Raw genomic sequence first — 15829 nt, 5'->3', positions numbered from 1 at the left:
AAAAAACTGCAAAGAGCAAATCAGATGTACAATCAGAAATCTCTAAAGGGCTCTTGTTTCAGCACAGTGAAATGTCATTGACTGTTGTGCTTTTCACATTCTCAGTGCTTTGCACCACTGAATAAGTCCCAGCTCATTTCAAAATATTTAAAAAATAAATACATAAAAGATAAGGTCTGTTCATTTACAATAGGGGCAGGGTTGTATTTAGACATCATGCTGCCCTTGGCACACCTAAATTTCGACGCCCTTTTGTGCAAGTCCTGCCCCTGGTATCATGCATTTATTTGAGTAAAAACTATTCCTCTCAACATCCCCAGAACTCTCTCCCCCTGCAGTTCTTAGTAAGTTTAGCCAAAAAATGTCAAAGATGTCCAAAATAGTGATGAGCCTGGGCTTGGTGCGAACCCAGTCTACCGAAGCCCTCAAAACTGCCACCCTCTCCTCCTGGTCCAGCCAGTTGCAGAAGGCACATTCTCCACCACTCAGCTATACATAACAAAGAGGCAGGGAATGCCCCCTCTGCAACTGCTGCCACTGATTGGCCCGAGAAGTTGTCACACTTTTGAGAGGGGAACCGGGTTTGCACCAAGCCCGGGATCATCACTAGTCCAGAACAGGAAAAGAAAATATTGCAGTTTGTAAATTTTGAGGCTTGGTGTTTCCCCCCTTACCCTACAGCACTAGGCACTGGCCCAGACATCAAAAGAGAAGTAAAGCCAAACCTTTTTTTTGGCTTCACTTCTATTTTTGGCGACAGGAGTACATACTAACAGTGACCCACAGTAAGCAAATAGCAGGCTAATTCCAGGCAAATTAACAGCGCAAAGCTAGGAAGGATCCAGGCAGTAAAGTCGGCTGCTAAGTGATAGCTGGCTCTGCCTCTCGAGAGCCAGGGCTGGCCATGCCCACCCTCTCCACTGCCTGTCCCTCCTGTAAGTGCTGCAGGAAGAGAGGGGAGGGGTGAATCCCCGTGGGGAGCGTTGACTGGCAGTCAATGCTTTTGGCAGGTTGAAGAGACCAAGACCTAAGCGATCAGTGTTTACATGACTGTTCATCTCTCTGTATAGCTTCAGTTTCCTGCGCTGGCTCTATGCAGCCTGGAGACTTACTCTTCCCACAGTTCATCTTTAATGTGAATACAGCCCTGGGTATTAAATATAAATAAATAGTAAAATATCTCATATACCAGGGCTCAAAATTTCCACTCGCCCGCTCGCATTTGGCGAGTGGAAATAAAGAGACGGCGAGTGGAAATTCAGTCAGGCACGCGGTCACGGATCGCGTACCTGACTATGAGAGCAGCCGCTCCTTGCCGTCCTGTCCTGGCTCCGTTACTTTCGATCGATCACCGGAGCTCTGTCCTCGTGACTCCACGAGATGTTGAAAGGTGATGCGAGGAATCTGACACTGCACTGTTGCCCTTCTGTTGTCTTGTACCAGTCTTGCCACTCTCCGTTCTGCCCTAACATTGACTAGTCGCTGAGGGCCACAATTTGCACGCTCAGACCCAGATTTTCAGCTGACAGTCCAGTCTTTAAACACTTTAGCAACAGCTGCTCTTGAACATTTAACGAATTCTGCTGTTTTGCTGATACTCGCTCCATGGCTTTAGCGCCAACAATCATCCCACGTTCAAAGGCTGTTAAATCGCGTTGTTTACCCATATCTTCAGAAAAAAAATCACTTCTACTGTCGTGGTAAACAACCTGCTTCCCTATTTATAATGGTCTGGCCCTCTAGCAACTTCAGCGCGCAATTATAGCTAATTATAGCTAATTTGCCTACAAACGTCAGGTGGTCATAATAATCTGGCCACTCAGTGTATACATATATATATATATATGTATGTATGTAATAGATAACAAATATAGGTTTAAATCTTATAAATACCATATTACAAAACATTCAGGGGTAAAAGGTTTTTAAGAAGCAAATATATTGAATATGATTTTACAAAGAAACTGTTTTAATGATGCATGTGTACCATTTCCTGCTTTCCTTTACAGAACAATGACACCATCTGCAGGGAGTAACACAGCACAGGCTGAGGCAGAGGCACAAGCCAAGCAGAATCTTGTGGTCTCTGAAAACCCTGAAGTCAGAGAATATAATGACCAACCTGAATATGCAACCCCTGGTGAAGGGGAAAATCCAGCTGTGTAAAATGCAGCTTCTGCCCATAGGCAGAGTAAAGTCTTCATAGTGAATAAAAAGTATGCTTTATAACAAAACAGATGGGCATGAACAGGGCATATGTAAATGCAACTTTATATATAAGAAGAGTCATTTTTTTATTCTGTTTTTTTAGCTGAATGTGTTGTTTTTATCCTTAATGAAATTGTAGAAACTATAGTGAATTTCAAAAACTTGGACGGTTTTATACATAAATGTCACACTGTTAAATAATGCAGCGCTGTCTGAGGGCAAGTGCCACGGTACAAGAGAATTTCAGAACTTGGCTTGAAATGTTAGTATTCTTAACGGCTATTGTGCTGCAGTCCTTTACATATTCTATGTAAGTGTTGCTTAATACATAGCAATAAATCAGTCTTATGTAGTAAATTATGCAAAATCCTCTATCCCAAAGAATCGACATTCCCCTATTGCAACTTTGAAGGCAGTATGTATTGATTGGTACGCACTTGTTGCTGTGAGTGTTTGAGTAGTATTATGGAGTGGATTCTTGTGCTAGACACAACTATACATAGGCTATTATACACAGATATACTTGTAGATGAGAAGCCTAATGACTGCTAAGGTATTATTATAGTGTACAAACAGGATGACGAAGGTCAGACTTCATAAAACAAAGTCAATATGTAAGCCTGATGGTTCTGTAGATCCAAGCTCACCGTTCTAAAGGGCCTAAGACTAATTATTAGATATATCAGGTAAAGGGGCTCTTTCACTCCACCCATTCAGAATTCTCTCTAAGGCGACTTTACATATAGACTGATGCACTGAATGGTGGTGCTAGATGTTGTATAATATAGTTTACCCACATATATTGAATCTATATATGTGTACTGTATGTATATAATACTTAACTAGGTATACTGTCTTTAGAAAATAATGCCAATGTTTTCACACAAATCACAAAATGTCAGGTTAACCCAAAAGTGATACTTTAATGTTAGATAGATACCAATAAGTTTAGGATGTGCCAATTCAGAACCACGGACTTTGTTGAAAGTGAGAAATAATTTGCAGACACAATGCAGAAGATTTATCAAGCAAGGCAGTGAATGAATTAGGTGTATACATAGTGCTAATCTAGCTACCGTTTTTTAGCTAAGGAATTGAATGGTCAGGACCGATACATAGAGATACATCCATGTATACAAGCCCTAAAAACCACACATGGACAGTTCATCTCTCTTTAGGTTCCATTTGCAGAATTTCCCTTCCACTTTCACCATGGAATTGAAGTGTTGCTCCTCCTGCTGATATATTATTCATATTGCAAAATAACATCCAGCATGAAGCACGAAGCTACCATGTAATAGTCATGGCTGGTGGACAAACCTGTAACTCAGATCAGAGGTCTCACCGTCACAGTTCATGAAAACTATAAGAACTGGTGGTGAATTAGCGCACCGCTGTTCTCATAAAAGCGAGATTTCAGTTTTTGGTAGGCTGACCCTTTAAATAGGAAAAAACATGACAACTGGAAAGCCAGCATTGCATTCATGGATGGGATAAAACACAGTTGTTTCAGTCACCTTATACTGTCCGGTCTGGGAATGAAGAAAAACAAATATTTGGTGTAGATCTAAAGCCATTTCTATATAATATGATGATTTCTATTTTTTGGGTGATTTTTTTATGGCTATTGTCTGTACTTTACTGTAGCTTATAATTATCGTTTGGATTAAATAAAATATGCGAAGCTTATATAATGTTGGTGTTTTTTTTAAATCTTAAATTAGGTGGTGCAAGGAAAAATATATGAGTGCTGAAAACAATGAAAAGTGAATGTCTTATTAATGCTGCACTCCAGGTCAATGCAGTTGAAATGCATATTTGTAAACGGTTTCACCTGCCAAAATATTGGTTACTCAGTTCAGTCAGTCTTATAATTCACACACCACTGCTAGACTGATTGGAAAGTGGAGTAGAAGTAGCACACTTTTAGGGCTTGATTTACTAAAGGCAAATAGGCCATTTACTTTGCAAGGGAATTTGCACTTTCCATAGGAAGTTTCCCCTTAGCTTAGTGAATGAGCTGTAGCTCTGCAAACTTCCATTATCCAATGACATGGAAGTAAAAATACGATTTTCCTTTTTTTCCCCTTGCGCATGATTGGATATTCTTTGCACAGTGAAATTTCAGCAAATTCACTAATCGGACAGAAAATTCCCCATTAAAATGCAAATTCCCCTAACAAGTGAACAAACCAATTTATAGTAAATCATAGCGAGCTTGGAGCGGTGGCTACTTCAGAACCAATTCAGAGATGATTTGAGGATCTACAGCCGAGTAATACAAAAATAAGATGCATTTTTGTTAATAGTTAAGGTACTCAAATGCATTTTAATAGGTTACTTGAATCTATTTTTAAGATTCAACTCCTGAGCTTTATGTCACTTTAAGGTCATTTAATAAGTTCATTCGTACCAAGATTTCAGAAAATAATGTAAAAGAAAAGGCAAATCATTCAAATCTATTTTTTTTATTTTCTTATTGAACTTAATCATCAGTCCAGGTCTGTTTTTAGTTAATAGAGAACATGTATGCATAACAGTACATACATAGTGTCACAGGGGTAAAAAGATGCTGATAGGCGATTCAAACTACTAGTGCCTACTCATACCCAATATCTTGGTTTTGGGTGCACTAAACCTCCTTGCTGACCTCCTTCTGAAAATACAAGTTATTTGTCTGTCTCTGGTTTCTATACTCTTGTTGTCCATGTACAAGCAAGGAGACATGCACATCATAACTCCTGATCAACTGCATATACTTTTTCCAGGTTAGTAGCTCAGAAACCCGTAAAGCCAAAAGGACCAGCATGACAAAGCAAGCAATTCGTATTTTCAGGAGGAAGTCAGAAATGGCATCCAGCAATCTCATGAATGCACAGTGCACTTAAGTACAATTTCTGCTTACATTTAAATCTGTGGTTTCTTCAAAAAAGGAACAGTAAGCACAAATGTGAATACATTTATGTTGGAAGTACCTAATATAATTTTCAACAAGCAACAGATTTCAAGATGGCTAACACTACCGAATAAAATAAAAGGCAGTACATACCAATGGCATCACTAAGTATGATGAATTTTAATATAGGGGTTTATACTGCCTTTTAATATCTTACACAGCTTCTGGTACAGTGGTATCCCTGTGACAGGTATTAGGACACAATGTAGAACTTCTTAATGCCAAGTACACAGCACTATAAGTGCATAACTTTTGTCTGATTTAATTGAGCCAACCCTTGTATATTGCAGCATACACATCAAATAATGACTGGACAACTGATATTACATAGGAAAAAAAAAAAAAAAATGTAATCCCCAGCTCAAAAGGTATGCTGGAATTGTCAACAAGGTACTTGGGGAAAGGGACGATGATAGCTGACAACAATAAAACCTAAATATGTGTCCATAAATTAGAAGGTCTTATAAACATTACATTAACATTGACAAGGTTGTCTTATTTAGGGTACAAATGAACTACCCCTCTACTATCCTCCTTAGTACTGCTCCCAGACCTCCCCTAGCCACTTGTAATGGTGTCTTCTCCGCTTTATTTTCTATATAAATACTTGCTCCACGTTCCACTAGTAGTTTGGCTTCTTCCACTCGCTCTTCATCACAGGCAAGATGACTGTAGGAGAGAACACACACGTGTCATATCTGTACTGCAAATGTCCATTTCATCTTTGATTGCATTCTTAGCCAAACATTTGCCAAAACATGATCCAAGTTCATTAGCATCAATGATTCCCTGATGGGAAATGCAGTTAGGATCAGGAAGATGGCCCCCAGGGCCAACAAAATATATCAGATTTTTGGTTTTGAAAGTGTATCTAAACCCCAAAACAAAAATTAAACATATTGCAAACGTTAAATGTGGTGGCTGCCTTTTATTCCTTTATTTTTACCTGGTCATCTGATCAGTTACACACTTCCTGTCTTAGGGTGCCCAAATACCTTACAATTATTGTTACATTTTTTTTGTCCCGTCATCGCACCCTCGTACAAATTCTGCACAAATAGCCCATCACGCACAGACCAAGGTAGATTTCGATAATTGCTCATCAGCAATACTAACTGGCCAAATGTTGGCGATCGACAGAACAGATTTTCGTTTGCGCATTTGCAGTGTTCATGTTGAGATGTTTGTTGCATGAAAACAACACTAATCTATCGAATTTCGTCTGTTTCGACGAAAGTTTTCTAGTCTGTCCGTTCAACCAAATACGGCCAGTTGTACAGTAATTGCGGTCGTGCACTTCACATCAACTGGCCGATTATCGTACGAAAAACAGATTGCATTCGTTTTTCGAACAATAATTGTAAGGTGTATGGGCACATTAAGACAGGAAATGTTTTATTGATCAGATTACCAGGTGAAAAATAAAGGAATAAAAGGCTAAATAAAAACGGCCTCCATCTTTCCTCCACTCTATGAAGAAATGGAGGCACACTTGGATAGCAGCATTGTCACCCTGTGGACAGGGTAGTGTTAGATGCTCTAGCAGATTAAGATGGATTTGACTAACAAATTAAATCCCAACTCCAACTAGCTTTTTAAGCAGTTACAACAACAGTATTTTTCCTTTTGGGATAAACTTAGAAGCTTAGCAAGCACTTTTGTGAGGTAGAGGACATAAGCTTCTATCAACAACCAAGAAAGCTCAGGAAAATTATGCAAAGCAGTATTTTTAGTACACTGCCTGTCTGGTTCTTGGAATTAGTCAAACTCTGCCAGAGGAATATGATACTTATGGGCCCCATACACAAAATATTGGTTTTAGGTGGACTAAAGCTATCAATGAAACCCATCATGGCGATGCCAACTGCTGAAATCTTTCTGAAAATGCTACTTATTTGTCTGTCTGTGACTTATATAAGACATTCAATATCCCAATATCGCGACTCCTTCACAGCAACACTTGAGGGCGTCGGGTGAACACCGGCCAAGCCCGTGCTGCGCCAACATCACGAGTTAAGCAAAACAAACGACAAACGCACTCAACAATTTGTTACCAGTTGTACAGTAAGGTGCACACGAAATGGGCTTTGAACAGTAGAACAGTAGAAAGGCATCATGGCACATGCTAGTTTGTGAGTGTGCCATGATGCCTTTCTACTGTTCTAACATCACGAGTTACTCACAGAAGAAAGTCTGGCCACACACCGCAAACTTAGTCTATATCACAGATTTAATTTATCTTTCAGGTGTAATTTGTAATGAGTTACTTACAGCGGTGTATTCCCTTCAGTGTCTTGTATATTCGTTGATGCTTTGTGTTTTAGGAGAATTTCCACTATCTTCAGGTTGCCTTTGGAAGCTGCACGATGAAGCGGGGTGCACTCCAGCTTGTCCTTAGCATCAGGAGAAGCGCCATTTTCCAGAAGCAACACAGCAATCTGTGAAGAGGCAACATCAATAACATGTATGTAAGAAGTATGTGAATATTGAAGGAAAAAGTGAATCCCAACATAATATAATAGTAGATTTCTGCATATGAGCAAACAAATGGTAATGTTACCTCGTACTTGTTCTTAGAAGCTGCATAGTGAAGAGGCGTGCACCCGACCTGATTAGTGGAATTTACTTGAGCTCCTTTCCCCAATAAAGCGCTGACAATATCTGTCCGGCCAGCAGAGGCAGCAATGTGAAGAGGAGTCCATTCTGCCTGAGACAAAAGGGTAAAAACATCAAAAGCTGCTTAAAGTAATGTAGGCTTTATAATTGGACTTTAAAGTCCATCTACAGTCACATTTGTTTCTTTGCATAGATTGGGAAAAGGATAGATACTCTGCAAAATATATACTGCTGTCCATTGCTCCTCAGTGGGGAGATTTGCCCCCAGTTCTGTACCAGTGGAGTGTAATAGGAACAGCAAGCAACAACGTTACTGTCTGGGATTTGGCTGTAACTGCTACAGACATGTGCATACACCTGTGGTAGTCTGTACACTGTATATCTGCAGCAAGTTTTCTCATGAGACACAGTTAACACAGTGACACATGTAAACCTTCCTGACCTCCATCTCCTGTGTGCTATTTAAAGCGACACAAAGCTCAGTTGAGTTGAATCATAAAAATGCATTGAGTACCTTAACTATTAACAAAAATGTAACTTATTTGTGTATCACTTGTCTGTAGATCCTCAAATCATCTCTGAATTGGTGATGACACTGTCCTTCCTTCTGGAGATTGGCTATGTGGTTCCCCATGGTCCCTGTGTGTTGTGAAGTAGCCATCGCTCCAAGATCACTCCCGTGATAGACTATAATCTCCCTACAAATTAGTAAACTAAACATGAGATTGTAGTCCATCACAGGAGCGAGCTTGGAGCGGTGACTACTTTACAGGGACCATGGGGAACAAAAGTAGCCCCCCTCCAGAAGGAAGGACAGTGTCATCACCAATTCACAGAGATGATTGAGGGTCTGCAGCCGAGTGATACATAAATAAGATACATTTTTGTTAATAGTTAGGGTACTTGAATGCATTTTTAAGATTTAACTCCTGAGTGTAGTGTCACTTGAAGCAGACAGATTAGTATTCCATATATGAAATATCTTCTGTAAAAAGAAACCATCAACTTACATCATCTTTACCATCCACTGGCACTCCGAGCTGGAGTAAATAGTCAGCGATGTCAGTGTGCCCTGCTGAGCACGCCCAGTGCAGAGGTGTCCTATCATCCTAGAATAAAACACAGGTATAGGAAAGAGATGTAAATATAAGGCCCCTATGTACATATAGAACATTAACACACATCAATACCATTAGTGACATCAAGCTGTTCAATTTTACGTGTACATAAAAAATACTTTTCCTTTAATGAAGGTTGAACATGATCCTGTCCTTTCCACATTAAATCACAGGCAGACATGGCCTCACTGCATGTGTAGCAGTTGAAGCTCTGTGTAGAGTATTTGGGTACTGTTATTGGTGGGATACTTTTCATTGTGATATTATGAAACGCAGGCATTCCCTGGATCTCCAGAGCAGGGCTTCTGTTTATCTCGATCTGATGATCTGGGACAAGCTCTGAATAATGGAGGTACTGAGGGCAGAACGCTGAAGGAGATCTTTGTGCATCGGGCATTTGTTTGGTATTAGAGCGCTCGCTGACTGTCAGTTCACAGTCAGCACTTGGGGTGAGTGTACATCCATTGGGGGTGTCTTTTCACTAGGAGAATATCACAATCTTCTGGAACACGGATTGGTGCTTTGGTTTAGTTACACAGAATTGGATGTGGAAAACCTTTCATTCACTTGGGGACAATTTGTATTGATTATCCACTGGTTTCAAATTGGACTGTCCTACTTGTCAGTCTACTAATTATATTTCATATATTTTACATCATCACTGTTATTCATTTTCACCGTTGTTTTTTTATATGTATTTATCACAACCAATTTATGAATTTAAGGATGTCATGTCTGATTAGAGGTTTCTAGCGCTGTGCAATTTTTTAAAGATATTACGATTGGCGGTTACTTTTATTTATGGGACTATAGTAAGTTTAGGAGTATGTGTACATTAGGCGTTACACTTAGGGTAAGGGCACATGCTCAAATGTGTGTTGTGGTAACACCATAAAAAATACATTTAGAGACTCATCCAAAGAGGCAGTGGCGTTGGGCAGTGTTGCATTGGTGTGCCATAAATAAAAGTAGGACCTTTTGTATTTTTGTACGAGTCACTACAGTGCAGAAGATTTATAGAAGTTTGAAAAAAAAAGGCAAGCACTGTGATGCGTTTTAACAATGCATGGCATACACGTTATACGCATATTAACCCGTGCTTTGTGGTATGAATGAGTCCTTACAGAGTGTTGTCACAAGATGCAGCACGGGTTGTGTTGTGGTGCAATACATGGCACCCCAATACACATACACGTCTTGGCGCACAGTGGTGGTGCTGCGTTGGATAAATGGTGCAGGTGCATTGTGGTGTGTTGACAGTGCATTCTAAACACAACACACATTAACACACTGTCACAATGTGGAGAGGATGTGATCAAGATGTAACCACAGCTGTCTTCTGTCCACTTTGGCTTCCAATGCGCGCGGCCCCCCCCCCCCCCTCTCCATCAAGTGGAGTGGTATTCTATACAGAACACTGTCTTAGAATTGACTGATATACTACTCAGCAATGATGACACCAGGGTGGAGCGAGTGCTGACACTTGTAGTCCTCCAGCAGTTGGCCAGCTACAGGTATCAGAAGTTTGCTGTGGTGTTCTGATTGTGTCTAGTGATCAGGAAATAGGAGTCATTAGGCAGATGCCCCCCTTACCTGGTCAGTCCTGGAGGCCAGAGCCTTGTCTCCCAGCACTATGCTCCGCAGCTCCTCCAGCTGCCCCCTGTACGCCAGGTTACACACCTCCACATCAGACACTCTAACCTCCTCCATGCTGACAAAGGGAAATAAGCGCCTGCCACAGCCAGCCAATCAGCGCCCCCCACCAGCGTGACGACACCACATAGGGCCGGCCCTCAGAGCGCTGAGCTTTGGGATTCGTAGTACGGGGAAACCTAACGAGTAACTAAATCAAGCCGCCGCTGGACTACATTTCCCAGGGTGCACAGCGCTCACTGTTGTTGTGGACGAGACTGCGCCGGTCCCTGGGTGACAGGGCAGGATGGAGGCCGGTAAGTTCCCCAGACAGAGAAAGGTAACTACAAAGTAGATGAGGGAGGGACGAGATACAACTAAACGATCTAAGAATGTGTGGAGGACCGGACAAATAGATTGTAAGCTTCCAGGCCTAAAATAGCTGCCTCTGTATATGGAGGCAGTGCTCAGTGTTGCTGGATTTGATAGATATTGATTACCTATATGTGTGTGTTACAGGGCTGGGCAGATGCCGGGAGTCAGGCGACCAGTGTGCCTAAATAATGCACTTTATAAAGCACACCTAATAGTAAACAGCACAAAGGAAAAATACAATCTATATTCAAAATAAAGTGCAGCAGTAGTTCAGTGACCCTTCCTCAATGTGTCACTCCACCGGGGAGGCTCCAGCTGCTGTGGAACTACAAATCCCATGAGGCATTGCAAGATCCTCACAACCACAGGCATGACTCCCAGAGACAGATGCATGATGGTATTTGTAGTTTCACCACAGCTGGTGTTTGCCCACCCCTGCTCTACAGGGATTACAGGGACGGGTGTTCTGCATTGGTGAAGCGGGGCTGAGTGACTCTGACACCTCATTGCCTCTCCTATACCTTGCCTGGACATATGTGGGAAACAACCTCTATGATGGGAGAACTCATTTAAGAGATATATGAACCACAGACAAAGTTACCATGACTAGAATGAAATGATGACAACCATAACTGTTAGGATTATTCCAGCTAGTGTACTCTTCTCCTCTTTCATTAATGATGAAGGACTGGTATGTGATCACTGTGATCCATTATTGGTATTTATATACCGCCAACAATTTACATATTGCACATTCACAGCAGTCCCTGCGCCCGAGGAGCTTACACTCTAAAATCACATGTATACACACACATGCAGGGACGATTCAGACCGGAGCCACTTAACCTTCGGGCAAGTATTTGGATTGTAGCTAGAAACCCACTTGAGCACATGCAAACCCCATGCAGATAGTGTCCTAGTGAAACCCCAGTGCTGCAAGGTAGATGTGCTAACCACTGAGCCACTGTGCTGCCCCAACCATAGGAATAAGCGGCAATTATGTTGTGCTAGGATGCATATATTATCTATTGAACTGTTCTGGCTAGTAGATGTTTGAGGTCCTCCTTTACATATCTATAGTGATGAGGCTGGGCTTGGTGTGAACCCAGTTTGCTTGAGTTTGCCTAAGCCCGCTCAAAACTCTGACACCCCCTTCCGGACACAATCAGTTGCGGTGAGGAGCATTCCCCACCCCGCAGCTATATATCATCAGAGGCGTCACAAGGGGGATGCTGGGGTTGCGGCATGCGCTGGGTGTCACCTCCTCTGAAAAGTCTGGACCGAGAGAGAGAGGAGGGGCCCCGGGGGCATGCCTTATCCTGCCACATGAATGTCCCTTCCTCTCCTTGCCAGTGTCCATCACCAAGATGGCCACCAGCAGTAACGTGCACGTGACATCATTACCCACGTGCGTAATGACATGGGTGCTGGGTGACATGCCTGTACATCATAAAGGGGTAGAGAATGCCTCCGCCACTGTGAGGGGGTGGTGGTCTCAGTTTTGAGTGGGCTTGGGTGAACTGGGTTTGCACCAAGCCCAGGCTGATCACTATACGTGAGCATATATATGCCTTTATTACCTATATTATGGTGTGTTTACAGTCATAGCTGTGCACATATATTGATGGCCTGGTATTCCCTGGGGAATATTCACAATATCTTCATTCTAACTGTGTGATTTGTATGGTAGACAAGCAATATTTAATACATGTTCAGATACATTGAGTGTGTAAATAGGCTTTTCACTCTATTTTCCGAATGGCTGAGGAAACAAGTTGCACTTCAGAAGAGACTCCTGGAGGGACTTTAGTACTCACTGGTGCTCTTTTTTTTATATATATATATATTAGCAGACAGGGCCTCTTTTAAAGGTTATTTTGTAGTAGTTGAAGTACATACTTCCTGGTAGCATTTGGTGACATTTACATACAGACGCTGGAAATAGTGTGACACAGCGGCCGTAAAACATGATAGGTGTCACAGTGCTGTCATGTGACCAAGACGCACACAATCCTTCTACAATGTAAAATGACCCCAACATAGAGTTTGGTGTCTTTTTTTTTTTTTTTATGTAAATGTCCAAAGAAATTCTGAATAGAGCAGGGAGTGGTAAAACACGGTCAGGTAATTCTTTTACAATTGGGGAGATTTCTTTTCATAGGCGCAGTAGGATGTGAAACACAAGGTCTCCATAGTGAGATAAATCTTCTCTCAGGAACAAGTATCCCCATTGAAAGATTTGGCTTTGGATACACTTTACCCGCCCGTTCACACACACATCGAGCGTCATATTTATACATTTTTTTGTGTAGTTGTTCTACATTCATTTCATTGGGCTGCCCTATGGCAAATGCAGCACAGAAGCTCCTGCACCTTTTGGAGCTTTAAACTTTGCGTATTTTTTAACTGAACGTTTTTTGCGTCTTTGCACACTTAAAAACATGATTCTTGCTTGCCACGTTTGGGATGCCGGTAACATTGAATGGCAAAGCAAGTGTGACACACTTTTTTCACATGTTTCATAAATACATGCAGCATTGTGGCATTTTGGGCATGTTCAGGTGCTAATGGGGCATGTTCAGATTTGCTGGGAATGATGGGATTTTGCATTAGGCTCAGTTCGCACCTCTTTTAGGTTTAAAAAAAAAAAAGAAAAAGATGTTTAAAAATGTCTGTGTGGCATGTGATAGGCGTTTCCATTAAAGTCAATGGGGCCAAAAATGCTGAATTCCGCCAAAAGTATCCCAGCCGGCTCACTGCGTTCTGGGGTTGGAGGGGGCCTGGCGGTGCATTGAAGTCGATGGGCCACACTGGAACGCGTGGCACATCACTGCCTGCGTTCTGGTCCAGTGCAGTAAAAAAAAAAAATAGTGCATGCAGCATTTTTTCTCACCGCACCTGGACTGGAACGCAGGCAGTGATGTGCCGATCGCACTGGGGGCGTGGCTGCTATGACATTGACTTCAATGCACCCCCCTCCTTCGCCCTAGAAAGCAGTGAGCCGGTCAAGATGTGAGCCAGTGCGTTTGTGGTGGGAACTAGCCTTCAGCTACAAAATGCCTAGGTGTGATCGGAACTTTAAGGCACATACACCCCCTTGTCATGATGCAATTACCCAAGCCAGGGAGAGGTTCCTATCTCCCGACGCTCAGGACATGCAGTTTTTTTTCTTTTTTCTACATTTAGCCCCGCTCTCTAACATGCACCATGTGCATTAAAGGGTAAGTTCACTTTCCCAATAAATTTGGGAAAATTGAATTACCCGCTGAAATCTGTCCCCCTCTTCCCCCCAATACATACCTTTTGGCGAGCGGTCCTTCCCCTCCGCTGGTACAGGTGTACTATCTGTAACCCATAGGGCAGTCCTGCACTATGGATTTCAAATTTCGCTTGCAAATTGCGATCACTCGTTGGTCGTTGGTCAGCGCGGTCACCTGACCACACTGACCAATGAAAAGTGCTTCTTAGCACAACTAAATATAGTTTTGGTTAAATTTTTTGTCTGAGGACAAGTAGATTGTCATGAGGGACAAGTAGATTGTCAGGAGGGACACGTAGATTGTCAGGAGGGACACGTAGATTGTCAGGAGGGACACGTAGATTGTCAGGAGGGACACGTAGATTGTCAGGAGGGACACGTAGATTGTCAGGAGGGACACGTAGATTGTCAGGAGGGACACGTAGATTGTCAGGAGGGACACGTAGATTGTCAGGAGGGACACGTAGATTGTCAGGAGGGACACGTAGATTGTCAGGAGGGACACGTAGATTGTCAGGAGGGACACGTAGATTGTCAGGAGGGACACGTAGATTGTCAGGAGGGACACGTAGATTGTCAGGAGGGACACGTAGATTGTCAGGAGGGACACGTAGATTGTCAGGAGGGACACGTAGATTGTCAGGAGGGACACGTAGATTGTCAGGAGGGACACGTAGATTGTCAGGAGGGACACGTAGATTGTCAGGAGGGACACGTAGATTGTCAGGAGGGACACGTAGATTGTCAGGAGGGACACGTAGATTGTCAGGAGGGACACGTAGATTGTCAGGAGGGACACGTAGATTGTCAGGAGGGACACGTAGATTGTCAGGAGGGACACGTAGATTGTCAGGAGGGACACGTAGATTGTCAGGAGGGACACGTAGATTGTCAGGAGGGACACGTAGATTGTCAGGAGGGACACGTAGATTGTCAGGAGGGACACGTAGATTGTCAGGAGGGACACGTAGATTGTCAGGAGGGACACGTAGATTGTCAGGAGGGACACGTAGATTGTCAGGAGGGACACGTAGATTGTCAGGAGGGACACGTAGATTGTCAGGAGGGACACGTAGATTGTCAGGAGGGACACGTAGATTGTCAGGAGGGACACGTAGATTGTCAGGAGGGACACGTAGATTGTCAGGAGGGACACGTAGATTGTCAGGAGGGACACGTAGATTGTCAGGAGGGACACGTAGATTGTCAGGAGGGACACGTAGATTGTCAGGAGGGACACGTAGATTGTCAGGAGGGACACGTAGATTGTCAGGAGGGACACGTAGATTGTCAGGAGGGACACGTAGATTGTCAGGAGGGACACGTAGATTGTCAGGAGGGACACGTAGATTGTCAGGAGGGACACGTAGATTGTCAGGAGGGACACGTAGATTGTCAGGAGGGACACGTAGATTGTCAGGAGGGACACGTAGATTGTCAGGAGGGACACGTAGATTGTCAGGAGGGACAAGTAGATTGTCAGGAGGGACACGTAGATTGTCAGGAGGGACGAGTTGATTGTCAGGAGGGACACGTAGATTGTCAGGAGGGACACGTAGATTGTCAGGAGGGACAAGTAGATTGTCATGTGGGCCAAGTAGATTGGCATGGGGGACAAGTAGATTGGCATGGGGGACAAGTAGATTGGCATGAGGGACAAGTAGA

The 15829-nt window shown here is 42.8% G+C and overlaps 2 protein-coding genes across 2 annotated transcripts in view; one reads left to right on the top strand and one right to left on the bottom strand.

The window, feature by feature from the left end:
- Positions 1 to 5658: 5658 nt before the first annotated feature.
- PSMD10 (proteasome 26S subunit, non-ATPase 10) lies at positions 5659 to 10647 on the bottom strand. The gene is made up of 5 exons (XM_018558667.1): positions 10492 to 10647; positions 8791 to 8889; positions 7725 to 7871; positions 7436 to 7602; positions 5659 to 5833 (listed from the first exon to the last, which is right to left on the bottom strand). Exons 1-5 carry the CDS (start codon positions 10606 to 10608, stop codon positions 5680 to 5682), a joined length of 684 nt encoding a protein of 227 aa, XP_018414169.1. The 5' UTR covers positions 10609 to 10647; the 3' UTR covers positions 5659 to 5679.
- Positions 10648 to 10753: 106 nt separating this feature from the next.
- ATG4A (autophagy related 4A cysteine peptidase) overlaps positions 10754 to 15829 on the top strand; it is a 28057-nt gene continuing 22981 nt past the window's right edge. Inside the window, exon 1 of the mRNA XM_018558663.1 lies at positions 10754 to 10847. Coding sequence (XP_018414165.1) covers positions 10838 to 10847 — 10 coding nt within the window. The 5' untranslated portion in view covers positions 10754 to 10837. The remainder of the gene's footprint in view (positions 10848 to 15829) is intronic.

Source organism: Nanorana parkeri, unplaced genomic scaffold, assembly GCF_000935625.1.
Source record: "Nanorana parkeri isolate BGI_ZX_2015 unplaced genomic scaffold, ASM93562v1 scaffold352, whole genome shotgun sequence".
NCBI lineage: Eukaryota > Metazoa > Chordata > Amphibia > Anura > Dicroglossidae > Nanorana > Nanorana parkeri.
This window is presented reverse-complemented; position numbering and strand designations above follow the sequence as displayed.